This window comes from Lithobates pipiens, unplaced genomic scaffold (assembly GCF_037356315.1).
Source record: "Lithobates pipiens isolate NorthernLeopardFrog02 unplaced genomic scaffold, aLitPip1_a1.2 Scaffold_77, whole genome shotgun sequence".
Lineage (NCBI taxonomy): Eukaryota > Metazoa > Chordata > Amphibia > Anura > Ranidae > Lithobates > Lithobates pipiens.
The window spans coordinates 67,923-95,021 of NW_027507900.1; the positions used below are offsets into that span (position 1 = coordinate 67,923).

General features: G+C 48.7%; 1 protein-coding gene across 1 annotated transcript; it reads left to right on the plus strand.

The window, feature by feature from the left end:
- The first annotated feature begins 23,090 nt into the window (after window positions 1-23,090).
- Window positions 23,091-26,459, plus strand: LOC143959484 (uncharacterized). The gene is made up of 2 exons (XM_077468156.1): window positions 23,091-24,310; window positions 24,410-26,459. Exons 1-2 carry the CDS (start codon window positions 24,209-24,211, stop codon window positions 25,553-25,555), a joined length of 1,248 nt encoding a protein of 415 aa, XP_077324282.1. The 5' UTR covers window positions 23,091-24,208; the 3' UTR covers window positions 25,556-26,459.
- The last annotated feature ends 640 nt before the right edge of the window (window positions 26,460-27,099 follow it).

Sequence of the window (27,099 nt, forward strand, 5' to 3'; positions counted from 1 at the left end):
AATATGAGATGTGAGGTCTTTTTGACCCCAGATCTCATTAAAGAGATCCTGTCTTTTTTTTTCTATTACCAGGGATGTTTACATTCCTTGTAATAGGAATAAAAGTGGCAATAATTTATTTTTTAAAAACAAGTGTAAAAGGTAAAATAAGAAAATTCTTTTTTTTTTTTCCGCAGAAGCGAGCGCATACGTGATCAGCGCCTGCATATAAAAACAGCGTTCAAACCACACATGTGAGGTATCGCCACGATTGTTAGAGGAAGACCAATAATTCCAGGCCTAGACCTTCTCTGTATCTCAAAACATGCAACCTGTAGAATATTTTTATTTTTTTAAACGTCGCCTTTCCACGAGCGGGTGCAATTTTGAAGCAACATTATTTTGTGTGTGTGTATTTTTTCCCCAAAAAAGAAGTGTGCGTTTGTAAGACCACTGCGCAAATACCGCGTGACACAAAGTATTGCAACAACCAGCATTTTATTCTCTAGGGTGTTCAAAAAAATAAATAAAAATGTATAACGTTTGGAGGTTCCAACTAATTTTCTACCAAAATAAAAAAAAACAAAAAAAAAAAAAGCAGTTTTTAAGTTGTAAACAATACTCAGAAAGAGGCTCAGTCCTTAAGTGGTTAAAGTGTTCTTCTAGCCAAAATGTGTTTTAGTTTTAGGTGGAGCAGGGAAAAGGGTAAATGGTTTGCCTTTATGTCCACAGATCTATTGTCAGTAGTTACATCAGACCAACCAAAGATGGCGGCTGAGCTCACAAATGATATTGCTGGAGGGGAAACTTGTCTGTTTTCAACCTCACCTACTATGTCATTTACCATTTAGGGCAGTGTTTCTCAACTCCACTCCTCAAGGCACCCCCAACATGTCTCGTTTTCAGACTATTATTTTGCACAGGTGATTTGATCAGTTTCAATGCCTTAGTAATTGCCACAGCCGTTTCATCTGAGGGAAATCCCAAAAACATGACCTGCTGGGGCATCTTAAGGACTGCAGTTAAGAACTGCTTTAGGGCACAGAGGTACACTGAAAAAAATAAACACACTTTTGGTGCATTTTCCAACATGCTCCTGTAAAATACAGGCATATCACTCAAAGTGCACCAAAAACGGCATTCCCCATTGACTTCAATGAGAAGGTGCGTTTTTTTGTGCACTTTTGAAACAGGGCTTGAATAATACTTTTTTTTTTGCATTTTACATTTGTTTTTTGTGGGACACACACACACACACACACACACACACACACACACACACGAGCATTTTTTTTATTTTATTTTTTTTAAATAAAAGTTAGATTAACTTCACACAGAAACATTGACAAGCTTGGAAAGTGTTTTAATAATTGACATCTACAAAACATGAATATAAAACAAGACAAACAGGAAAGAGGGAATATAAGGACAATGAAAGAGCCAACAGACAGTTTAAACCAGGGGTGTCCAAACTTTTTTCAAAGAGGGCCAGATTCGATGAAGTGAACATGTGTGAGGGCCGACCATTTTGCCTGACATTCTTTGAACCATTAAAATTCGGTCATTCGAGCACTCATACCTGGCCCAACAAAAATTCTCGTGCCTTTGTCGCGCTCGTTTGCCTGACACACAGACGAATGCTCTGTTCTTTGGGGGTACCGTTAAGTCTTAATGGTACCCCACACATTGGAAACATGGGGTGCTTTTGGTGCAGCGCAATTAAAAAAAAAAAAAAAGCTCTGGGACTTCTTTCCCTGCATTTTTGTGGGTATGGAAGCCCATTGAAATGCATGGGCTGCCCTACACACAGCATGCAGCCATGCAGATGTGAACCAAGGGCTTATTGGAGGGGCAGTAAAACTACATGGTTAAGCTGTTTTTACCACCCCCAACTTCTCCCCCTTTAGCTGCAGAGGGAGCAGCTGGGGGTGTACACATGCTGTGGCTGCAGCTGGAGGTATGCTCAGGGTGAATGGGCCTGCACTGCAACTACCCCGCAACTGTGTAGACTGCACAGTTGCGGTATAGTGATGCTACATTTACGGGCTTAAAACAGGTGGTGAGGAGGCAACATAATGCCTCTTTACCACCTTTCAAATGCCTCTGAAAAGCGATCTGTATATGGATTGCTTTTCAGAGGAGCAGCAATCCTGGCTGCTATCACACACACAAGCACCACAAAAGCAGTTCTGATGGTACAAGAATGGGGGGGGGGGGGGGGGTCTGGATTAAAAGTAACACACATGCATACACATACACACAGACATACACACATACAGACACATGCATACACATACAGACACATGCATATACTTACATACATACAGACACATGCACACACACACATACAGACACATGCACACACATACATACATACAGACATACACGCACATACAGACATACATACACACACACACACACACACACACACATACATGCACACAGATACATACAGACACACATGCTGCACACACATACAAACACACATACATGCACACACATACAGACAGACATACACGCACATACATACAGACACACATGCACATACGCATACATACAGACATACATGGACACACACACACATGCAATCATACATGCACAGACACACACACACATGCACATACAGACACACATACACACACACATACATACATACATACATACAGACAGACATGCACACACACACACATATATAGACACACATGCACACACATGCACAGACACACATACATACAGACACACATACATACAGACACACATACATACAGACACACATACATACAGACACACATGCACACACACACACACATACACACATACATACAGACACACATGCACACACATGCATACAGACAGACATGCACACACATACATACATACAGACATGCACACACATACATACATACAGACATGCACACACATACATACATACAGACATGCACACACACACACATACAGACAGACATGCACACACACAGACAGACAGACATGCACACATATACATACAGACACACATGCACACATACAGACACACATACATACAGACACACATGCACACACACACATACACACACACACATACACACATACATACAGACACACATGCACACACATGCATACAGACAGACATGCACACACATACATACATACAGACATGCACACACATACATACATACAGACATGCACACACATACATACATACAGACATGCACACACACACACATACAGACAGACATGCACACACACAGACAGACAGACATGCACACACACAGACAGACAGACATGCACACATATACATACAGACACACATGCACACATACAGACACACATGTACACACATACATACAGACACACATGCACACACACACACACATACACATAAATAAAGCCTTTTTAAAACGAATCTAGCTTGTAGTACAGTACCTTTCCATTCCATTTCCTCATTCAGCCGGGTACTGCACTGTAGGGGGAAGCAGAGAGCACAGCACACTCCTCTGCACTTTACTTTCACTTTTGAAGCCGACGGAGCTTCACAGTGCCGGGGATCGGCTCATTTGACAGCCCTGATCCCGCAGCACACCAGGCGGGCCGTTCAAAACCGGACTGCGGGCCGCGATTGGCCCGCGGGCCGGACTTTGGACATGCCTGGTTTAAACTCTTGTACTGGACATCAGTTTTAAAAAGGCACATTGACTGTAATGTTTACCTGTTATAGCATGAGGCTGTAATATATTCTCCAACCTGAAGGTGGCACTATGCCATAACTTCAGGCTGGTGTTTCATCAGATATGGCGACCTGCCAGAAAGTGTAACGGAAGTGATGTTCCGTCGCTGCCATCTTGCTACACCTCGCACTCGTCCAATGTAAGGATGAAGTGAGAAGGAGATAAGCGAAAATCTGGTTACACCCACCAGAGTTTTGCATTTTACACTTTTTAATAGTAAACTGAGTTTATATAAGTGATACACAGTACTTATAACTATGTGTGAATGTTTACATGTTGAGTTTTAAAAGCAGCAAACTTCTGACAGATTGACAAACCTGCAAGATCAGCACGCATGCCGCAGCTTTTACAGTTCAACATGACATCGGTAAGTCGAAGTTGTATGTACTGCATTTCACTATATAAAGTCAGTTTACTGTTAAAAAAAAAAAAAAAACACGTGTAAAATGTAAAACTCTGGTGGGTGTAACAAGATGTCCGCTTACCCTTTCTCACAGTATCCTTACCGTGGAGGTGTACGGGGTGTAACAAGATGTCCGCTTACCCTTTCTCACAGTATCCTTACTGTGGAGGTGTACGGGGTGTAACAAGATGTCCCCTTACCCCCTTCTCACTGTATCCTTACTGTGGAGGTGTACGGGGTGTAACAAGATGTCCGCTTACCCCCTTCTCACTGTATCCTCACTGTGGAGGTGTACGGGGTGGAACAAGATGTCCCCTTACCCCCTTCTCACTGTATCCTTACTGTGGAGGTGTACGGGGTGTAACAAGATGTCCCCTTACCCGTTCTCACTGTATCCTGACCGTGGAGGAGTACGGGGTGTAACAAGATGTCCCCTTACCCCTTCTCACTGTATCCTTACTGTGGAGGTGTACGGGGTGTAACAAGATGTCCCCTTACCCCTTCTCACTGTATCCTTACCGTGGAGGAGTACGGGGTGTAACAAGATGTCTGCTTTCCCCCTTCTCACCGTATCCTCACTAGGGACAAGTGCGGGGTGTAGCAAGATGGCGGCGACGAAACGTCACTTGCGTTACACTTTGACGGTTCGCCTAATCTGACAAAACACCAGCAGGAACCTACTAAAGACTAATCATCTTCTGCTATGAGCTCCAGGCAGCCATCTTGGAGAGGACAGCAGGCCGTGCCTACAAGCAAACTCCCTCCAGCTTTTTTCTTTAATACTTCTAGTAGGGCAGGAGGAACAGGTTCTATGCTATGCAAAGGCCCAAAAAGTATCTTCCTTGGTCTGAGCAGCCAATCAATGTCTCAGATTTACAAAGAAATCCCAACCATGGCTCAGAACTAGAAGTATCTGGCATACAGCAGCCTGGTAGGACCTTAGGGCAGCTTACATAAGTCAATAGGTACTTGAGGGCTGTTTGCTGCAGTTATGTGTAGAGAACTGCAAAGGGGTTGCTGGAGGTAAAGTGGGAAGTAAACTCTCCATTTACACTTTCCCCCCATATGAAAGTGCACCTTGTATCACGTTTAGGTTTTGTACAAATCAAACCCTACCTCCAGCACCCAAACACCCTTGTAATACCTGGTTGCCACAGTTATTCTAAAATAAAAGCTGGGCTGGGCATGTGCCTTATAGGATGTGACCATGATGGATGGGGGCAGCAGAAGTGTCTTCAGGAAGACTCCAAAAGGTGGCACCATCATTGGCTAGAGGTAGGTTTGTGTGCCTCAGTGCTATATACAGCAAGGCCAGCAATACTTTCACATTGGAATGACATACATGATGTCAGGGACCTGCTACGTGGGACATAACTGCTGAGTTTACTTCTAGCCTCATATGGCAGCATTAGTACCTCTGATGAAGAGCAGAGCTCACCATTGCTCTAATCTACCATTCTAGAAAACATTACAGCAACACAAAGCTGCCTTCTCATAGTTAAAAACATTAAAACCATTCCAACAGAAACCTTTAAACAGAATTCTAAATGACTACTTGACCCCCTGCGCTTCCAAGGCCTCCACAATTGGAGGTGCAGAAGGCCGTTCCTTGGGGTTCTCGCTGGTGCACACGAAGAACAATTCAATCACCTTCTGGTAGGACTCATCCAGCTTGTCCATGTTAAGTGCCGGTCTCGTGCCCAAAGCTTCGTAATAAGCGCCCTCATCAAAGTCATCCATGAAGGATTCCTCTGGACAGAGAATGGAGATGAACAGTTATTGATTACAGACGGCACAATCAGAATCAGAATTTAAAGTCTACCACATAGCCCTACTTGATGGGAGTTTAAAGAAAAAGAAAATCATCTTCCTCCCATCACACAGCTGTAAAATGCCAGCTCCTCGGACCAGTACAAACTAGCATTTGACATTCGAATCAAGAGCTTCGTTGTCCATTAGACAGAAGAAGATGTGACACATTTAGGGGCCTGAAATCCAAGGAGCTCCATGGGGACACAGGGATTGATTTTAAGAATAATACTAAGCACTGCCGCAGAATTGTAGAGGATTTGGTGGATATGAAAAGGGGCCATTAACCACCTCAATACTCAAGACCAAATATTGTAAAACAAACAAAAAATAAATAAAAAGTCTGTTTCTGTTAGAAAATTTTGTAAAGAAGTCATTTTTCTCCTGCACCGATGGGGCACAGATGAGGCGGCACCGATGGGGTACAGATGAGGTGGCACCGATGGGGTACAGATGGGGCACAGATGAGGCGGCACCGATGGGGCACAGATGAGGCGACACCGATGGGGCACAGATGAGGGGGCACCGATGGGGTACAGATGGGGCACAGATGAGGCGGCACCGATGGGGCACAGATGAGGCGGCACCGATGGGGTACAGATGGGGCACAGATGAGGCGGCACCGATGGGGTACAGATGGGGCGGCACCGATGATATGTACAGGTCTCCCCTGTGAGGAAATGCTGCTGATCGGCTCTCTCCTCCCACTCTTTCAGTGAGAGAGTCAAGCAGATAACTGCCATTTCCTTGTTTACATATGATTGGACACAGCTGATCACATGGGTAAAGAGCCGATGTTTCTTTACTGAGATCGGAGACGCGCCCAGAACAAGAGACAATCGGTGACAGCCCCTCAGGGAAGCACGGGGAGAGGCTTGTTTACACAGACCTCTCCTCCTCCTTCAGCTCTGTGACCCGATCGCGGGACACCAGCGGCGATCGGGTCCGCTGGTCCCGCGGCCACAGATCACAGGACCGGGTCGGGAGCCAGGCGCGCGCTCCCGACCCACGGCTGGGCACTTAAAGAATCACGTACCGGTACGTGATTGTGCCCAGCCGTGCCATTCTGCCGACGTATATATTGGCGCGAGGCGGTCCTTAAGTGGTTAAAGCAGGGCTGATCCTCCACTCCTCCCCATAGCTAGACACCAGTCCCAGCTGCTTCTGTAAATTCTACATAAATGATTAGCCCTTACTTACATTGGCCACAGCCAGAAATACTAGGGGGCCGAGAAACTTGCTTTGAACCTTAAAATTATGTTTTTCAATAAACAAAAAACCACAGACTTTAGAAGAACATGTTATACTACTTAACTGCACAGAGCGGCCCTGAGACAGTAAAGCCTGGAAAAGGCAGCTGCCTCTCCACAGGTCATGCAATCTTCTGGGACCTGTGACGTTTCCCAGAAAATCGCAGGGGGGAGGGGTGAGAACTTCTGCCCAAGCAGAAGTGGGTGCAGGAACCTGTTGAAACTAGGTAATGGGGGGTGGTAAAAGCAGTACATCCCTTTTGGGCGGAGCTCCGATTTAAGGCTGGGTTCACACGGTTTGTGGAGCGCCCCTGTTCTCCGTTTTTTATGGGGGGGGGGGGCAGAATTTTGCCTCAATTCAGACCTGAAAACAGCCAAAGACACACCGGACCCTTCTGCAGTGCACTCTGTAGCCGCCCCGGAGATGTGTGAAGCGGCTCCAATGACAGCCGGTCACACTCTCCCGTCATGTGAAATGGATGCGGGGAAACCCTCATCCAATTCCCACAAGTGTGAACCCGGCCTTCACTTCCGATATGTAGTCACCAATATGCAGGACTTACCTGTCCTAGATTTGCTGACTAGTAACACGTCCTACTTTGTCATCTATTTTGGAACATTCTCCCCCTCCCCCCACCTTTATTCTCCGACAAAACAAGATGATGAATGCTGAGCTGACCTTTTCATCAGGTAAACGCTGACACGGGTTCCATAAGCAAACTTCTGCATGAATGGTGAAGCTGGGATGGCGAACGTTGGTGATGGACACATCTGTGAATAAAAGAGGATTGGCTTCATTAGCTTGGAGGATGTACGTTGTGTTTCAAGGTTTCTCCCAGCAACACTGGGAGAGAATTAGGGCTGCAACTAACCATTATTTTCACCATCCATTAGTTGGCCGATTAATCGCTTAATAACCTTAAAAAAAAAATGTGGATCAAATTGACGTTCATTTTCAACCACAGTGAGGGGAAAATGTAGAAATAACAGAAAAGGTCTTAGTGGAAGGAATTTTCAGACAGTGGATGTGGTTTTCATTCAGATACTACCTTCATTTTAAAAACAAGTGAAAATTTCAAACAAAATTCTTTCATTCAGCGAATGTAGAAAGATTTTTAGTCTGAATATTCTCATCTGAAAATTGATCGGTGTGGTCAGCACAAGGCTCGGTACACACCTATGCAGTTTGCTTTTGATCTGTTTCTGCAGTGCCTTTTGCTGTGCGTTTTGATTTTTGCGCACGTGATTTTTCTGCAATTTGTATTTTTACATTTTTTTTGGGCACACAAATTGCTGCAAAAACACATGACACGCTTTTCTGCAGCTTCTCCATTGAAGTATATTGAACCAATAAAGCATTATTTTGCGTTTAAAAGTCCCCGCCCCTTTCAGATGTGAACGTGTCCCATAGGAAACCATGGAAATGAACTGCAGTGCATTTCTGCAAAAAGCACCAAAAACGCATAGATGTGAACCGGGTCTAACGCGTTTAGTAACATAATGGGGTTACAAAACTAAAAAACTAAAATGAGCCCTTTATAGTAGAAAAAGCCGATAATCACTACTGAAAGGGGTTCATTTTTTACTTTAGAACAGTGACAGGAATATTTATAGTAGCGATTATTTGCTATCTTTGTATTATAAAGGGCTCATTTTAGGTTTTTTTAACCCATTAGGTTACCGGCCGATTCATCGATTATGAAAATAGGAATCGATTCATTTCATAATGGATTAGTTGTTTCAGCCCTAGAGAGACTATTGTGATTAGGGTTGACACCTGTCCAGGATTCACCCGGACAGTTCGGGTTTGGAATCATGTGTCCGGGTTTCAGACTGTCTGAGACCCAGACACATTATTTAAACTGTACTATGGCCTCCCAGCTGGGTTGCTGGCTGCAGTTGTCTAAGCTGAGAGTGTCTGTAACACTCTCTTTCACACAGCCCAAAGCCAGCACTAACAATTCCCTCTTCCCCAACAAAACACACACAGACAGGAGAGGAGAGAGGGCTCAATCTGCACCTCTTCCCCCCACCCCCTACTCCTCTTTGTCTGCCCACATTCCAATGCCTGGTGCTGTGCCTCAGAAAAAGGAAAGTGGGGGCCGAAAATTTGAAGCCCAGCAGCCTCAGATACATTTGGATGAGAGGTGCTGACTTCCAAAGGGTGAGTGAGCTCACCATCCCTGCGTGTCTGAAGTCTACCCCTTCTCTCTCCTGCCTCTGAGAGAGTACACTAAGGTAAATCAGGGTTCTCTCCATACATCAGTGTTCTCAGTGTCCCCCCTTAAATCAGGGTTCCCAGAGCATCCCTTATGTTAGAGTCCCCAGAATTCTCCCTTACATCAGAGTCTGCAGAGTCCCCCCTTAGAGTGAAAGGGAACTCTGTGAGTTCAGATATAAAAGGGGGACTCCGTGGACTCTGACGTAAAGGGGGACTCTTGTTATTAACTTCATATGATTAGAAATATTATTTAATACCAAAATATATCTATAGTTTATACTATAATAAAAATTGGTGTGCACCGATCAAGTGTTTGGGTTTGACGTGAAGAAAAGGTGACAACCCTAATTGTGATCATGGGAGGAATCGGGCCGCAGCACCTCAGAAATCAGCCAGAAGAGGCGAGACAATGTTATGTGAGCAGCACAGACCTCTCCAATCCCGGGGCGGGAGATCACACTGACAGCACAAAGCTTACACTATATACCTCTATACTGCTCAGTCCCAAACATCCAGACTGCAAAACTACATCAGATGCCTGTTTTTACCGCCCCCCGCCCAACTCACCATCTGAAAGGTCTCTTTCATGAGTAGTTCTTCCCGTTATTACCAGTTCATAATTACAGACCTTCCCAGCTGCTTGCTCTGGGGGGCACCTGAGCAGGGCTCCATCCCAAGTTATTGCTCGGTGTGCCCAGTCACAGAGTGCAGCTCAGCCCCCCCCCCTCCTCTCATTATCTCAGATTGACAGTATACAGAGCCAATGAATGAGAAGAGACCCGGGAGAGCCACTGACCTCCTGCACATTACTGGCTCAGGTAAGTATAAGGAGGGGGCTGCTGCACCCAGGTGCTTTTTACAACCACTTTAACCGCTTCAGCCCCGAAAGATTTTACCCCCCCTCCTGACCAGAGAACTTTTTGCAATTCAGCACTGCGTCGCTTTAACTGACCATTATGCAGTTGGGTGACGTAGCATCCAAAAATAAATAAATGCCCCCCCCCCACCACAAATAGAGCTTTCTTTTGGAGGTATTTAATCGCCTCTTCATTTTTTCTTTTTTGCGTTATAAACAAAAAAAGCGACAATTTTGAAAACAAAAAATAAAACAAAGCAATGTTTTTTTTACTTTTTGCTATAATAAATATCCCCCAAAGATATATAAAAAATATTTTTTCCCCAGTTTAGGCCGACATGTATTCTACATATTTTTGTAGAAAAAAAAAAAAAATCAATAAGTGTATATTGATTGGTTTACGCAAAAGGTAAAGCGTCTACAAAATAGGGATAGTTATGGCATATTTATTATTTTATTATTTTTACTAGTAATGCCGGCGACTTGCAACTTTTACCGGGACGGCAACATGGCGGACACGTCGGACAATTTTGACACATTTTTTGGGACTATTGGCATTTATACAGCGATCAATGCTATAAATATGCATCAATTACTGTAAACATGTCACTGGCAGGGAAGGGGTTAACACTAGGGGGCGATCAAGGGGTTAATGCGTCCTCTACTACATGTTCTAACTGAAGGGGGGGAGGGGACTGTGTAGGGGAGATGACAGATGGCTCTTCATACTCTGTGTGAACAGATGATCTGTCTCTTCTCCCCTCAGATAAGAAACACACAGATCGCTGTTCTCCGGGTGATGGCATCGGTTTCATGGACGAGCACGCGCGCCCCTAGTGGCTGAATATGGAAGCAACGTAACATGACGGCGATTCGCAGAGCCGCGTTTCCGCAGTACAACCGCGGCGGCTGGTCGGCAAGCCGTTAACTACTTTCCACCGGCGCTATAGAAAGACTGTTACAGCGCGGCCTTCCGGTGGTGGGAGGGAGACCACAGATGTCCTCCCGTGATGGTGCCGCTCACGTGCCCCCTGCGGCGCGCTCTCCAATCATCGAGTTCTTCCCACTCAGCTGATCACAGAACAGGGTAAAGAGCCAATCGCTGCGGCACTTTATCACATGATCAGCTCTCAGCCAACAGCTGATCACAGAAGTAAACAGAAGCCGATTATCTGCTTTTTTATTCTCACAATCAGCGGAAGGAGAAAATAAAGCAGCCAGTAACCAGCTTCTGTTACAGGGACATCGGTCCCAATATGTGCCCATCAGTGCCGCTAGTCTGTGCCCCCTACCCGTGCCTCATCAGTGTCACCTACCAGTGCCACTAAAGTGTGCCCCCTACCCGTGCCTCATCAGTGTCACCTACCAGTGCCACTAAAGTGTGCCCCCTACCCGTGCCTCATCAGTGTCACCTACCAGTGCCACTAAAGTGTGCCCCCTACCCGTGCCTCATCAGTGTCACCTACCAGTGCCGCTAGTCTGTGCCCCCTACCCGTGCCTCATCAGTGTCACCTACCAGTGCCACTAAAGTGTGCCCCCTACCCGTGCCTCATCAGTGTCACCTACCAGTGCCACTAAAGTATGCCCCCTACCCGTGCCTCATCAGTGTCACCTACCAGTGTCACTAAAGTGTGCCCCCTACCCGTGCCTCATCAGTGTCACCTACCAGTGTCACTAAAGTGTGCCCCCTACCCGTGCCTCATCAGTGTCACCTACCAGTGCCACTAAAGTGTGCCCCCTACCCGTGCCTCATCAGTGTCACCTACCAGTGCCACTAAAGTGTGCCCCCTACCCGTGCCTCATCAGTGTCACCTACCAGTGTCACTAAAGTGTGCCCCCTACCCGTGCCTCATCATTGTCACCTACCAGTGCCACTAAAGTGTAACCCCCTACCCGTGCCTCATCAGTGTCACCTACCAGTGCCACTAAAGTGTGCCCCCTACCAACATCCCATCCCCTAACATCCCATCAATACTCCTCCAGACTACACCCCTCCTCCTCCGAGAAATACACCCCACCTCATCAAAGAGCACCGACACCTGAAGAGCGACAGAGAACCTCCCATCAATACTCCTCATTACACCCCTCCCCCTCCGAGAAATACACCCCCACCTCATCGAAGAGCACCGACACATGAAGAGCGACAGAGAACCTCCCATCAATACTCCTCATCACCTCACCTTACACCCCTCCCCCTCACCTGACACCCCTCCCTCTCACACTGCCCCTCCCCCTCTGTATAGCTGAGTAGAGTTGGGGTCCCTCCTGGGATGATGGGGGATGGTAGTAGAGCTCAGCCTATGATTGGTCCTCTGTGTGTGTTGGGGGAGGGGGACCCTCTATAGTGGACACTCCCCCTCCCCCTCGATACTTCGGGGTCTAACCTGGCGAGAGATGATCATGACTACCAGACACTGTGCGTTTCAATCCCTGCCCCGCCCCTTCCGCTACCGGCCCCACCTTCCTTGCTGGTCACTTGTCCCGCCGCTGATTGGACGCCTCCATATTAGTAAACAGAGAGGAGGAATGAGGGGTGGGGCTGTGTCTCTTATCTCCTCCCCCTGCAGTGTACGGTTACCACGGAGATGAGTGCGAGGAGGGTGGAGCCTGTGTGATAGGGGAGGAGCTGAGAGACAAAGGGTGGAGAGTGAAGATTTCATACAAGAGAATCGGGCGGACTGACCGCTGCAGAGCTGGCTCCGGTGTTCCGTCAGATTCCGCGACCCCTCAGAATTAGTAACGGAAGTGACGATCCGTCGTCGCCATCTTGCTACACCAGGCACTCCTCCACTGTGAGGATAGACCGAGAAGGGGGGGGGGGAAGGCGGACATCTTGTTACACCCACCAGAGTTTTGCATTTTACACTTTTTATAAAACACAAAATCGGAGGTTATATGGTGAAATCCCACGGACTGAACTCAGAGTTTTCTGTCACATTAGCAAACGTGTGAGGTGGGCAGGTTTGCCGCGGCTTTTAAAATGTAACATCCAAACATTCCGATTTCTAAATACTCTATTTATGCATCAAACTCCGGTGGGTGTAACAAGATGTCCGCCTTCTCAGTGTATGCTTACTATAGAGGAGTGCGGGGTATAGTAAGATGGCTGCGACTGAACGTCACTTCCGTTATCAATTGTGATTGGTTAGTAGAGCGCGGTACGGATCTTCACACGGCGGGCGGCCCCGGGGAGCAGCATGAGGCTCATCACCCCTCCCCCCCTCATGGAGAAATAATTGGTGTGTAATAATGATAAAATAAAAGAAATGAAAAGATTTGATGTGCGGAGAGGATTTCTAAGGCTCCATTCACAATGTTATCATAAGAATAGAGATCTTTATTTCAGCCATGGGACTGTAAGGGTTAAATCTCATTCACAATAACATGTTCTTCCAGGAGCCGTATATCCCTATTACATCCGTATACTGGCTCCTTTAAGAAAAATCGTCAGTTAATTTTTCAAAAAAAAAAAAAAAAAAAGTCACATGACTGCACTGTGATTTCATTGGCTGAGCCAAAGTCACTGTGATTGGCTGAGCCAAAGTCACTGTGATTGGCTGAGCCAAAGTCACTGTGATTGGCTGAGCCAAAGTCACTGTGATTGGCTGAGCCAAAGTCGCTGTGATTTCATTGGCTGAGTCCCCCTATATATTCAGACGCTGGGGCAGAATTCATCAGAAGTTGACTGTCCACTGACAAGTGAGGTTGGCTTTTATCTCTCCTGAGAGATACCTTGTGATATTATTGGATTTGATTTCGGTCAATTCAATTTCATTGCAATATTTGTTGTCATACATTTAAAGCGAGTTTCTTTATTCTTAATAATGAACCGATTTAAATGTAATCAGATTGTTTCTCTGAAAAACATCAAAGAGAAACCCAGCAAAGGAAGGGCCATGGTAGGAGGTGTCAGTGACCAGCCTGCAGATACCCCAACCAAAAAGCCCTCCAAGCTGAAGAGGACCCGAGCGTTTGTGCGCGGCTGTTTCAGAGCCGTCGTTCGATGTTTCGGTTCCGGCTGTAAAGCCAATAGACATCACCGGGATACAGACACTGAGATTGGTAAGTGTTTTTATTCAAAGAATTTTTTTTTTTTTATAAATTTTTTTTTTTTTTTTTTTCCAAAAAAAATTTTTTTTTCACTTTTTTTTTTCAAAGTATATTATTTTCTTCATATTTTTTTTTTTCAAAAAAAATTTTTTTTTTTTTCAAAAAAATTTTTTTTTTTTTTCAAAAAAAATTTTTTTTTTCAAAGAAATTTTTTTTTCAAAAAAATGTTTTGGGGTCACATTCCCATAGGTACAAATGTTTTTTTAATATTTTTTAAATCAAGTCCTTTTTTATGACATTTTTTAGTTACAATCAACACAAGACATACACCAGGGCTCCACAAACCCCAGGCGCCAGGTCACCAATGCCACCAGAAATCACAACCTGGCGCCTAAGCTGCCACCAGCCCACTCACTATCACTATTAACAATGACTGACCCCCTCCCCCCTCCTCCACACTCTGCGGCTGCGCACTGTGTGTGACACTGACAAGCAAAGCAGAGATCCCTATCCCCAAGCTTCAATGTTCAGTGTCCTCATCCCTATCCCCGAGCTTCAATGTTCAGTGTCCTCATCCCTATCCCCGAGCTTCAATGTTCAGTGTCCTCATCCCTATCCCCGAGCTTCAATGTTCAGTGTCCTCATCCTTATCCCCCTGCTTCAATGTTCAGTGTCCTCATCCCTATCCCCGAGCTTCAATGTTCAGTGTCCTCATCCCTATCCCCGAGCTTCAATGTTCAGTGTCCTCATCCTTATCCCCGAGCTTCAATGTTCAGTGGCCTCATCCCTATCCCCGAGCTTCAATGTTCAGTGTCCTCATCCCTATCCCCGAGCTTCAATGTTCAGTGTCCTCATCCTTATCCCGAGCTTCAATGTTCAGTGTCCTCATCCCTATCCCCGAGCTTCAATGTTCAGTGTCCTCATCCCTATCCCTGAGCTTCAATGTTCAGTGGCCTCATCCCTATCCCCGAGCTTCAATGTTCAGTGTCCTCATCCCTATCCCCGAGCTTCAATGTTCAGTGTCCTCATCCTTATCCCCCTGCTTCAATGTTCAGTGTCCTCATCCCTATCCCCGAGCTTCAATGTTCAGTGTCCTCATCCCTATCCCCGAGCTTCAATGTTCAGTGTCCTCATCCTTATCCCCGAGCTTCAATGTTCAGTGGCCTCATCCCTATCCCCGAGCTTCAATGTTCAGTGTCCTCATCCCTATCCCCGAGCTTCAATGTTCAGTGTCCTCATCCCTATCCCCGAGCTTCAATGTTCAGTGTCCTCATCCTTATCCCCGAGCTTCAATGTTCAGTGGCCTCATCCCTATCCCCGAGCTTCAATGTTCAGTGTCCTCATCCCTATCCCCGAGCTTCAATGTTCAGTGTCCTCATCCCTATCCCCGAGCTTCAATGTTCAGTGTCCTCATCCCTATCCCCGAGCTTCAATGTTCAGTGTCCTCATCCTTATCCCCCTGCTTCAATGTTCAGTGTCCTCATCCCTATCCCCGAGCTTCAATGTTCAGTGTCCTCATCCCTATCCCCGAGCTTCAATGTTCAGTGTCCTCATCCTTATCCCCGAGCTTCAATGTTCAGTGGCCTCATCCCTATCCCCGAGCTTCAATGTTCAGTGTCCTCATCCCTATCCCCGAGCTTCAATGTTCAGTGTCCTCATCCTTATCCCGAGCTTCAATGTTCAGTGTCCTCATCCCTATCCCCGAGCTTCAATGTTCAGTGTCCTCATCCCTATCCCTGAGCTTCAATGTTCAGTGGCCTCATCCCTATCCCCGAGCTTCAATGTTCAGTGTCCTCATCCCTATCCCCGAGCTTCAATGTTCAGTGTCCTCATCCTTATCCCCCTGCTTCAATGTTCAGTGTCCTCATCCCTATCCCCGAGCTTCAATGTTCAGTGTCCTCATCCCTATCCCCGAGCTTCAATGTTCAGTGTCCTCATCCTTATCCCCGAGCTTCAATGTTCAGTGGCCTCATCCCTATCCCCGAGCTTCAATGTTCAGTGTCCTCATCCCTATCCCCGAGCTTCAATGTTCAGTGTCCTCATCCTTATCCCCGAGCTTCAATGTTCAGTGGCCTCATCCCTATCCCCGAGCTTCAATGTTCAGTGTCCTCATCCTTATCCCCGAGCTTCAATGTTCAGTGTCCTCATCCCTATCCCCCTGCTTCAATGTTCAGTGTCCTCATCCCTATCCCCGAGCTTCAATGTTCAGTGTCCTCATCCCTATCCCCGAGCTTCAATGTTCAGGGAGCAAAATATGACACTACACCGCCTCTCTGTTACTTGTCAGCTTCACACCCCGGCCGAGTCCCGCCCATTCCGACATTAAAGCGGGAGTCCGCCATTTTTTTTTTTAAAAGCCAGCAGCTACAAATACTGCAGCTGCTGACTTTTAAAACAATGACACTTACCCGCCCAGCGCGCCCGCGATGTCGGCACCCGAAGCTGATCTCTCGATCGTCTCTCGGGTGCTGCCGCTGCCATCTTGGGTATGGGAACCAGGAAGTGGAGCCTTTTGGCTTCATTTCCCGGTTCCCTACTGCGCATGCGCGAGTCGCGCTGCGCAATAAGGATGGTCCCCGCTGTCTCTGGGATCCGTGTGTTTCCCAGCAGGCAGCGGGGGACCTTCGGAAAGGGGTGTAGCTTCTGCAGAATCTACGCCGGAAGTGGGTGCAGATACCTGTACTGTACAGGTACCTGCACCCCCCTCCCCCCTGAAAGGTGCCAATTGTGGCGCCGGAGGGGGGGAGGGTTCCAATGAGCGGAAGGTGCACTTTAGGGTGGAGCTCCGCTTTAAGCTCAATTCTGACAGCTCCTCTGTTACATTTCAGTAATAGAGAGCTCAGTGTAAAACCTGCCAGTGCCACCTGCCAGCGCCAACCAGTGGCATCTGCCAGTGCCAACGAGTGGCATCTGCCAGTGCCAACGAGTGCCATCGCCAATCAGTGTCACCTTCTAGTGCCAACCAGTGCCACCGCCAATCAATACCACCTGCATCCACCAACCAGTGCCACCGCCAATCAGTGCCACCTACCAGTTCCAAACCAGTGTCACCTGCCAATGCCAACCAGTATCACCTGCCAATGCCATCTGGCAGTTCCACGTGCCTGCCAGTGCCATCTGCCACCGCCAATCAGTGCCACCTGCCACTGCCAATCAGTGCCACCTGACAGTGCCACCACCAATCAGTGGCAACTAGTGCCACCGCCAACCAGTGCCACCTGCCAACACCAACCAGTGCCACCACCAATCAGTGCCATCTGCCAGTGACAACTAGTGCCACCGCCAACCAGGGCCACCTGCCATCACCAACCAGGGCCACCTGCCACTTCCAAACCAGTGCCACCTGCCAATCAGTGCCAGTGCCAATAGTGCCACCTGCCAGTGCCAATAGTGCCACCTGCCAGTGCCAAACCAGTGTCACCTGCCAATGCCATCTGGCAGTTCCACGTACCTGCCAGTGCCAGCCAGTTCCATCTGTTGCCAGCCTTACTCTCTTTCTGGTCAGCCCATAACCCTGATGTAACAGCGTTTCAATGGAGTTATTGACTGGGTGCTCCATTGTGAGTTAGGGATAGGGGGTGAAAATGAGTGGCCTTACCCCGGGAGCTGACAATCCATACCACTCTAAAAAAACAAAAACTGGCTCCTAAATTCAAAGCAAATTTGTCAACCCCTGACATACACACAACCCATGTACTTATTGTACAATCCTAATAAACACACATTTATAAGCAATATTTAAAGTGGTTGTAAACCCACAAAAAACAAAACAAAGGTGCCAATTGGTTCAGTGCCCCCCAGTGCCCCCCCCATGGGCAGTGCAGACAATGCCACCCCCCATGGGAAGTGCGGACAATGCCGCTCCCCCATGGGCAGTGCGGACAATGCCGCTCCCCCATGGGCAGTGCGGACAATGCCCCTCCCCCCATGGGCAGTGCGGACAATGCCGCTCCCCCCATGGGCAGTGCGGACAATGCCGCTCCCCCCATGGGCAGTGCGGATAATGCCGCCCCCCATGACCATCCCACATGGGACCTAGATCCCTCCCCCGCTTTCTCTTTGATGGCCTCATTGTGATTGCACCTCTGTAGTCATGTATGTCAATCTTTTGTTTTCATCCCCAACAATCCACGTCTGCACACTACTGGGAGGTCCATACACACGCAGATGGACGGTTATAGATCTCTTATTGGCACCGTCTCCCCGGGATTTTGTACTTGTTGAAAACCAGAAGATTACTTAGCAGTGCCCCAAAGAAAACATGAAATAGTCCCTCCTGTTCCCTACTGAATGGACAAAGAATAACGGATTGTATGAACTGCCTTAGGGCTCATTTAAACATGTTGTGCCCTCTGAACAGCAATCCACATTCAAGTCGCTCTTCAGAGGGCATTTGACAGGAGGCAAGAAGGTGTTATATTGCCTCCTCACCACCTGTTTAACCCCCTGACATCCGCGCTGTGGGCAAATGACGGGCACAGCGCGGATGTGAATTCCCGGGAGGCCGTCATATGACATCCCCCTGTGCACGCTCCCTGCGGAGGGCGCCGTGATCACAGAGTCACTGAGACTCGGAAGACCACCGATCCGAGTACGGGGCCAATCCCGACCCCTTATCATGTGATCAGTTATCAGCCAATTACGGCTCATTACATGATGTAAACAAAAGCTCAGTGATCGTTTTTTTTTCTCCTCTGCTGACAGGAGAAGAACAAAGCCGATCACCGGCTCATCTTAAAGGGACATCGACCCTGAAAAGGAAGAGGCGATTATGCCTCATTTATAGAGTAACAGTGCCCACCAGTGCCACCTATCAATGCCCATCAGTGCCACCTATCAATGCCCACCAAGCCCACCCAGCCAAGCGCCCACACCCAGGACCCAGCGGTCCTGGGTGTGGGCGAATGGCCCTGAATGCAAACAGTGCATGTCATATTAGGAGAAGTGGCTGCGTGCGTGCAGCTGTGCGTTCTACTCATTGTCAATGGACTGCCTGCATGCAGCACCTGGAAGATACAGATGTTGTAGAAACGTCCCATTCATGTTATATGGGCCTCATCACCCTTGTAAACAAGGCCAGACAGACGGACAAAACCAACACAAATAAAACCGCACTAATTCATTATCCATCAGCATTTTAATATGCACTATGCCTTTACCCCAAGTGCTGTCATTAGAAGTGTCTGCGCTCCTAAAGCCGGCCATAGACACTTCCAATCTCACCCGGCTAAGCAAGGACCAGCCAAGATTCTAACCATGTATGGGCAGGCTGATTACGGGCTGGGTACTACCAGCCCCTCTGACTTTTCATGCCATTATTGCCAACCAGTGGGTCGGGATGAGTGGCAGGAAACCAGCATTTTTATACAAAGTACAACATTAGTCCTCCTTGTGTCCCTGTCCTGTAGAGTTTATTCATGGTCTCTGGCACCAGCGTTTTCATCTCTTCTCTCCATAATTTGATGTTCTACAAAGAAAAATATATGAAATGTAGGTGAAGGTGCTAAATCTAATTCCTCTCTTTTTTTATTGTAGGTGTACGCGGTATTGACTGCACACCACAGTGCAACCCGGACGTGTCCACTCCACCGGAGTGCGACCAGGACGTGTCCACTCCACCGGAGTGCGACCAGGACGTGTCCACTCCACCGGAGTGCGACCAGGACGTGTCCACTCCACCGGAGTGCGACCAGGACGTGTCCACTCCACCGGAGTGCGACCCGGACGTGTCCACTCCACCGGAGTGCGACCAGGACGTGTCCACTCCACCGGAGTGCGACCAGGACGTGTCCACTCCACCGGAGTGCGACCCGGACGGGTCCACTCCACCGGAGTGCGACCAGGACGTGTCCACTCCACCGGAGTGCGACCAGGGCGTGTCCACTCCACCGGAGTGCGACCAGGGCGTGTCCACTCCACCGGAGTGCGACCAGGACGGGTCCACTCCACCGGAGTGCGACCAGGACGTGTCCACTCCACCGGAGTGCGACCAGGACCTGGCCACTCCACCGGAGTGCGACCAGGACCTGGCCACTCCACCGGAGTGCGACCAGGACGTGTCCACTCCACCGGAGTGCGACCAGGACGTGTCCACTCCACCGGAGTGCGACCAGGACGTGTCCACTCCACCGGAGTGCGACCAGGACGTGTCCACTCCACCGGAGTGCGACCAGGACCTGGCCACTCCACCGGAGTGCGACCAGGACGTGTCCACTCCACCGGAGTGCGACCAGGACGTGTCCACTCCACCGGAGTGCGACCAGGACGTGTCCACTCCACCGGAGTGCGACCAGGACGTGTCCACTCCACCGGAGTGCGACCAGGACGTGTCCACTCCACCGGAGTGCGACCCGGACGTGTCCACTCCACCGGAGTGCGACCAGGACGTGTCCACTCCACCGGAGTGCGACCAGGACCTGTCCACTCCACCGGAGTGCGACCAGGACCTGTCCACTCCACCGGAGTGCGACCAGGACCTGTCCACTCCACCGGAGTGCGACCAGGACGTGTCCACTCCACCGGAGTGCGACCAGGACCTGGCCACTCCACCGGAGTGCGACCAGGACGTGTCCACTCCACCGGAGTGCGACCAGGACGTGTCCACTCCACCGGAGTGCGACCAGGACGTGTCCACTCCACCGGAGTGCGACCAGGACCTGTCCACTCCACCGGAGTGCGACCAGGACCTGTCCACTCCACCGGAGTGCGACCAGGACGTGTCCACTCCACCGGAGTGCGACCCGGACGTGTCCACTCCACCGGAGTGCGACCAGGACGTGTCCACTCCACCGGAGTGCGACCAGGACCTGTCCACTCCACCGGAGTGCGACCAGGACCTGTCCACTCCACCGGAGTGCGACCAGGACCTGTCCACTCCACCGGAGTGCGACCAGGATGTGTCCACTCCACCGGAGTGCGACCAGGACCTGGCCACTCCACCGGAGTGCGACCAGGACCTGGCCACTCCACCGGAGTGCGACCAGGACCTGTCCACTCCACCGGAGTGCGACCAGGACCTGTCCACTCCACCGGAGTGCGACCAGGACGTGTCCACTCCACCGGAGTGCGACCAGGACCTGGCCACTCCACCGGAGTGCGACCAGGACCTGGCCACTCCACCGGAGTGCGACCAGGACGTGTCCACTCCACCGGAGTGCGACCAGGACGTGTCCACTCCACCGGAGTGCGACCAGGACCTGTCCACTCCACCGGAGTGCGACCAGGACCTGTCCACTCCACCGGAGTGCGACCAGGATGTGGCCACTCCACCGGAGTGCGACCAGGACGTGGCCACTCCACCGGAGTGCGACCAAGGCGTGGCCACTCCACCGGAGTGCGACCAAGGCGTGGCCACTCCACCGGAGTGCGACCAAGGCGTGGCCACTCCACCGGAGTGCGACCAAGGCGTGGCCCCTCCACCGGAGTGCGACCAAGGCGTGGCCCCTCCACCGGAGTGCGACCAAGACGTGGCCCCTCCACCGGAGTGCGACCAAGACGTGGCCCCTCCACCAGAGTGCGACCAAGACGTGGCCCCTCCACCAGAGTGCGACCAAGACGTGGCTACTCCACCAGAGTGCGACCTAGACAATCCATCCATCCGCAGCACACATGATGAGATCGCCTCACAAGTACCATCCAGCGTGGTCACCAAGGACCAGTCATGTGTACTCTCCTTTGAACACATGACCTGTTATGGAGTCCTTGGAAAGGGGGCCAGTTCGCAGGTGATCTTGGCCTCTCATCCCGCCATTGACCAGAAGCTGGCGGTTAAACTTGTGAAAAAGACAGAATTTATTCATTATGAAGACGATAGTGATATGGTTTTCTTAGAACGTGACGTGCTGAAAGTAGCCAGGGAGTGTCCATTTATTACACATCTGTTTGGAACGTTCCAGACAAAGGTAAGTCTTTTCACCTTCCAATTTCTTTACCAGACCAGACAGAAGTAGCATTGCAATAAGAACAGTCCAGTAATGGCGGCCTACTTAGTTCCTCTGTCCGGTTTTCCTAAATTAAGTGTGTCTGTCTATTCCTCCACAAAATGAAATCCTGCATGTCTATAATGTAAACTTTATCTCTTGTGTTCACACAGAATCATCTCGCCTTTGTCCTGGAATGTGTGACCAGAGGGGATCTCCATTGTGCCATGGCAGTAGCTCCATTTCCTGGGGGCACCATAAGGTAAGATCAATGAACGGGTCACTCTGGAGTCGGGGGTGACTGACCACAGCCAGTGATGTAGTCAGCCCCTTCACCTGAGCCTCGTCCATCCAAACCCCTATGTATTACAGGGGGAAGTCATTTCATCTTTAGATTTCATTACTCTGTGATGATTTGTGATGCTAATTCCTCTATCTCTTTCCCCCATCAGATACTTCATAGCAGAAATGATCTGTGGTCTGCAGTTTCTGCATTCTAGGGAGATCATCCACAGAGACCTCAAGCCTGCAAATATTCTTTTGGATAACGTTGGACACATCAAAATAGCCGATTTCGGCTTGGCACGTATGGGCGTCACGGAGTCCAGCAGGATTCAAGGACAATCGGGAACACCAGGGTACTTGTCGCCAGAGGTAAGATACTTGCTTTCCACCTGATATTAGACCTAATTGTAATATTTGTTATAATGGGATATAGAGATAAGCTAAAGGGAGGTCATTTTTCACTAAATTAAGAATTTCTTTACTGGTGACCTGGTTGGTTTCAGTGGGTTTCCAGGCTGGAACAATATTCCAGGGGTATTTGTCCCCATTGGTTTGTATTGGTGACCATTGTCATTGAGAAAGAAAGTTAGAGTTTTAGATATTTCCCCAGAACACGAGGGGAGGAGAAACCTTCAACGGGCACACCTGTTCTGGTGAAATTTACCTCAATTTGGAAGATTTCAGCCAATTTCCTTTTGTGTCTCTGTGAGACCTAAAGCCCCACCTCCAATATTCACAAGCTCCGCCTTGGTTTGAGGTCTTTTGAGCACAATTTTAGGAGTCCTGGGAGGATTCATAGATCCCATATATCAGCATTGAGTCGTCTCCGTCCTCTACCCAACAATCAGCTCATCCTTCTTTTTCTCTTTATGTTTCTACAGGCCCTTCAAAACATTCCATACTTCGGAGCGGCTGATTATTTCTCTCTGGGAATAATCGTGTATAAGATGGCTTTCGGCAGACATCCATTTCTGACCGGCAGGGAGTCCGCAGAGGAAGAAGTGAAGATCGTGACCACAAGGGAACCGCATTATCCAGATAGCATGAACCCGTATCTCCGTGACGTCATAGAGATGGTAAGTATACATAGAAATTTTACACCTTTTAAGTGACAATGTTCTTTCCCTGTTGCATACATTATATCTTATTAGGATTTTATTAAACATGGTTCCACCTTCTTACCATCACATATCGATGGAGGTCATAGCTGTACTTTCAGCAAGCTGACTGCTTAATGGAAGGATCTGCCTTCCCCTGTCATAAGGAAAGAAGCAGCCCTTTTTAATTTACGGTCCGGGTGGTTCCATTGGATAGTGATGGGGCCAATCGCACACATTGAATTCAATTTCTGGGGACATTCCGTGCACAGACAACATATAGAACTCCCCTGGGACTGCCAGAGTCATAAGAAAAATCATGGCAGGTGCAGATTTCATAGAAATCTCTTTTTTAATACATTCCTAATTCACATTTAATTGCAAAATATCTGATGTTTCTTTCCTTTAATAACTATTCTGAACTAATATGACACAAATAAGGCCCCATGCTACCATCCAATCCAATCAGGATGTAGTAGCAGGTCAGAAGGCAAAATAATAGAGAGAATCAGAATCAAATATTACATTGTTCATAGATTGTTCATGTTATTCCAGTGTATCTTATTATATTTTGTTCCTTTTTACAGTTCCTATGTAAAGACCAAGAGCTGCGGATGAGTCTAGTAAGAGACATCAGAGAACACCCCTACTTCAGCAAGGTGGACTGGAAGGAGCTAGAGAAAGGGAACTCACGCCCACCATTTCCAAATCGACATGTAAGTATACGGGAGGAGTCCCAGCACAATGGGGGGATTTCTAGGGATTATTTCCCTATCGATCAGAAACATTGACAAAATACTTTTTTCTCTTTCCAGATGCATGAGGAAGACCTGGGGGAAGGAATTCCAGGGGATGCTTTCATTAAAAATGAAGACTTTGGGAGAGATGAGGTTCCACACCGGCAGGAGAGATTTGAGGGCTTCTCCTACCTGAGCGAGAATGTGAATTGCAGCCAGTGGCCTAATACTCACCACTGGAAAACCAGTATCAACCCAGAGCCTCGTCGCCACCATCCGAGGGGCAATAACATTAACACAGAGCCTCGTCAGCACCATCCAAGGGGCAATGACATTAACAGAGGGCCTCGTCAGCACCATCCAAGGGGCAATGACATTAACAGAGGGCCTCGTCAGCACCATCCAAGGGGCAATGACATTAACAGAGGGCCTCATCAGCACCATCCAAGGTGCAATGACATTAACAGAGGGCCTCATCAGCACCATCCAAGGTGCAATGACATTAACAGAGGGCCTCGTCAGCCCCATTTGAAGGAAGAGCCTCGTCAGCACCATCCAAGGGGCAATGACATTAACAGAGGGCCTCGTCAGCCCCATTTGAAGGAAGAGCCTCGTCAGCACCATCCAAGGGGCAATGACATTAACAGAGGGCCTCCTCATCACCATTTGAAGGAAGAGCCTCGTCGGCACCATCCAAGGGGCAATGACATTAACAGAGGGCCTCATCAGCCCCATTTGAAGGAAGAGCCTCGTCACCACCAACCGAGGGGCAATGACATTAACAGAGGGCCTCGTCAGCCCCATTTGAAGGAAGAGCCTCGTCACCACCAACCGAGGGGCAATGACATTAACAGAGGGCCTCGTCAGCCCCATTTGAAGGAAGAGCCTCGTCAGCACCATCCAAGGGGCAATGACATTAACAGAGGGCCTCGTCAGCCCCATTTGAAGGAAGAGCCTCGTCACCACCATCCAAGGGGCAATGACATTAACAGAGGGCCTTGTCAGCCCCATTTGATGGAAGAGCCTCGTCACCACCAACCGAGGGGCAATGACATTAACAGAGGGCCACGTCAGCAACATTTGAAGGAAGAGCCTCGTCACCACCATCCGAGGGGCAATGACATTAATAGAGGGCCTCCTCATCACCATTTGAAGGAAGAGCCTCGTCACCACCAACCGAGGGTATTTGACCTCAAAAGAGATTTGCCTGCTGTGAGACGGTAACACAAGCAGTACTGAGTGAGATAATTGTGGCACACTGGCAATGATCTCCCTACACCATACATAGAACCATACATAGAATGTATACATAGGGCCATACATACCACCATACTCAGCATGCCTACCTAGTACCAAACATACCACCATCGGGGCCACCAATAAGGGGGTACCACTGGTTCTCCTGTAGGGGCTGGGCACAGAAAACATGAGGAATCGGTGCGGCGGGCGGATGCACTGATCAGTGGGGGAGGCACTGATCTGTGCGGATGCTCAATGCATATATTCTGAATGATCCCCAAAGATGATTGTAAACAAGCATGCAAGTGTGTTTTATTGCATACATACCTGCGTATATAGCACCATGCATACCATCATACACAGCATGTCTACATACCACCACCAGGGCCACCAATAAGGGGGTACCACCAGTCCTCCTGTAGGGGGCTGGGCACAGAAAACATAAGGAATCGGTGCGGCGGGCGGAGGCACTGATCAGTGTGGGGGCGCTGATCTGTGCGGATGCTCAATGCATATATTCTGAATGAGCCCCAAAGATGATTGTGAACAAGCAGGTAGGTGTGTTTTATTGCATACATACCTGCAATACATATGTTCTGTATGGTTCTATGTATGGTTTTTTTCTCTATATGAGATGAACTGGGCACCCTAGACTGATGATTCAGGGACAATCCGATCGCCTTAGGGGGTCAGGAAGGAATTTTTCCCCCCCTTGGAGCCCATCTGGCCGGGGGGGTTTTCGCCTTCCTCTGAATCATCTTAAGGTTTAGGCTTAGTGTAAAAAGGCCCTGCCTTTGAGGAGTCCTAGGTCAACCGTCACTGTTCTCCGAAGCCCGACAATCATTTCCATCTATAGATTTATCTCCAATAAAGATTGGTCGCACCTTAATTGTCTTTGTATGTGTTTTTTTTCTTCTTTTTTCTAAGAAATATAATGAGGAATGGCAGCAGGGTGAGGAATCTTGCCCCATACTTCACCACTAGGGATGAGCTTCGATTTCAAGAGGAAGATCGAACATTATGGTCCGTTGGTGCCAAATTAGAGCGGCGTGTCACGGCCCATAATGCACTGCGTCATAGCAGTGCATTGCTGGCTGATGATTGGCCAAGCATGCACGATGACCCGCATGCTTTGGCCACTCACAGCGGCGTCAGCGAAGAGAGCCATAATTGGTCACAGGCCAATTTTTGATGCAATACTTTGCAGCAGGGCTCATTCCTGTGCCCCAACTAGAGTAACTGTAAGGGGTTGCAGTGTTGTGGCACCAGTGCCTAAGGCCCAATTTTTCTGCCCCTGTTCAGGGGCATGTAATTACAATTCTTGATCTAATATTTCACAGCAGGGCCCGTTCCTGCGCCCACCCAGAGTAACTGTGAGGGATTACAGTGTTGTGGCAACACCAACACCTAAGGCCCACATTTTTGCGTTTATATTTTGAGTATATAGAGCAGGCCCCTACTTTCAAACATCCAACTTACAAACAACTCCTACTTTCAAACAGAAGGAGACAACAGGAAGTGAGAGGAAA

Bases quoted from the DNA above. Each gene is read 5' to 3' on its own strand.
- LOC143959484 (XM_077468156.1), top strand. From the start codon at position 24,209: ATGAGTCTAGTAAGAGACATCAGAGAACACCCCTACTTCAGCAAGGTG. The intron at 24,311-24,409 runs GTAAGTATACGG...TTCTCTTTCCAG, and splicing joins CACCATTTCCAAATCGACAT to ATGCATGAGGAAGACCTGGG.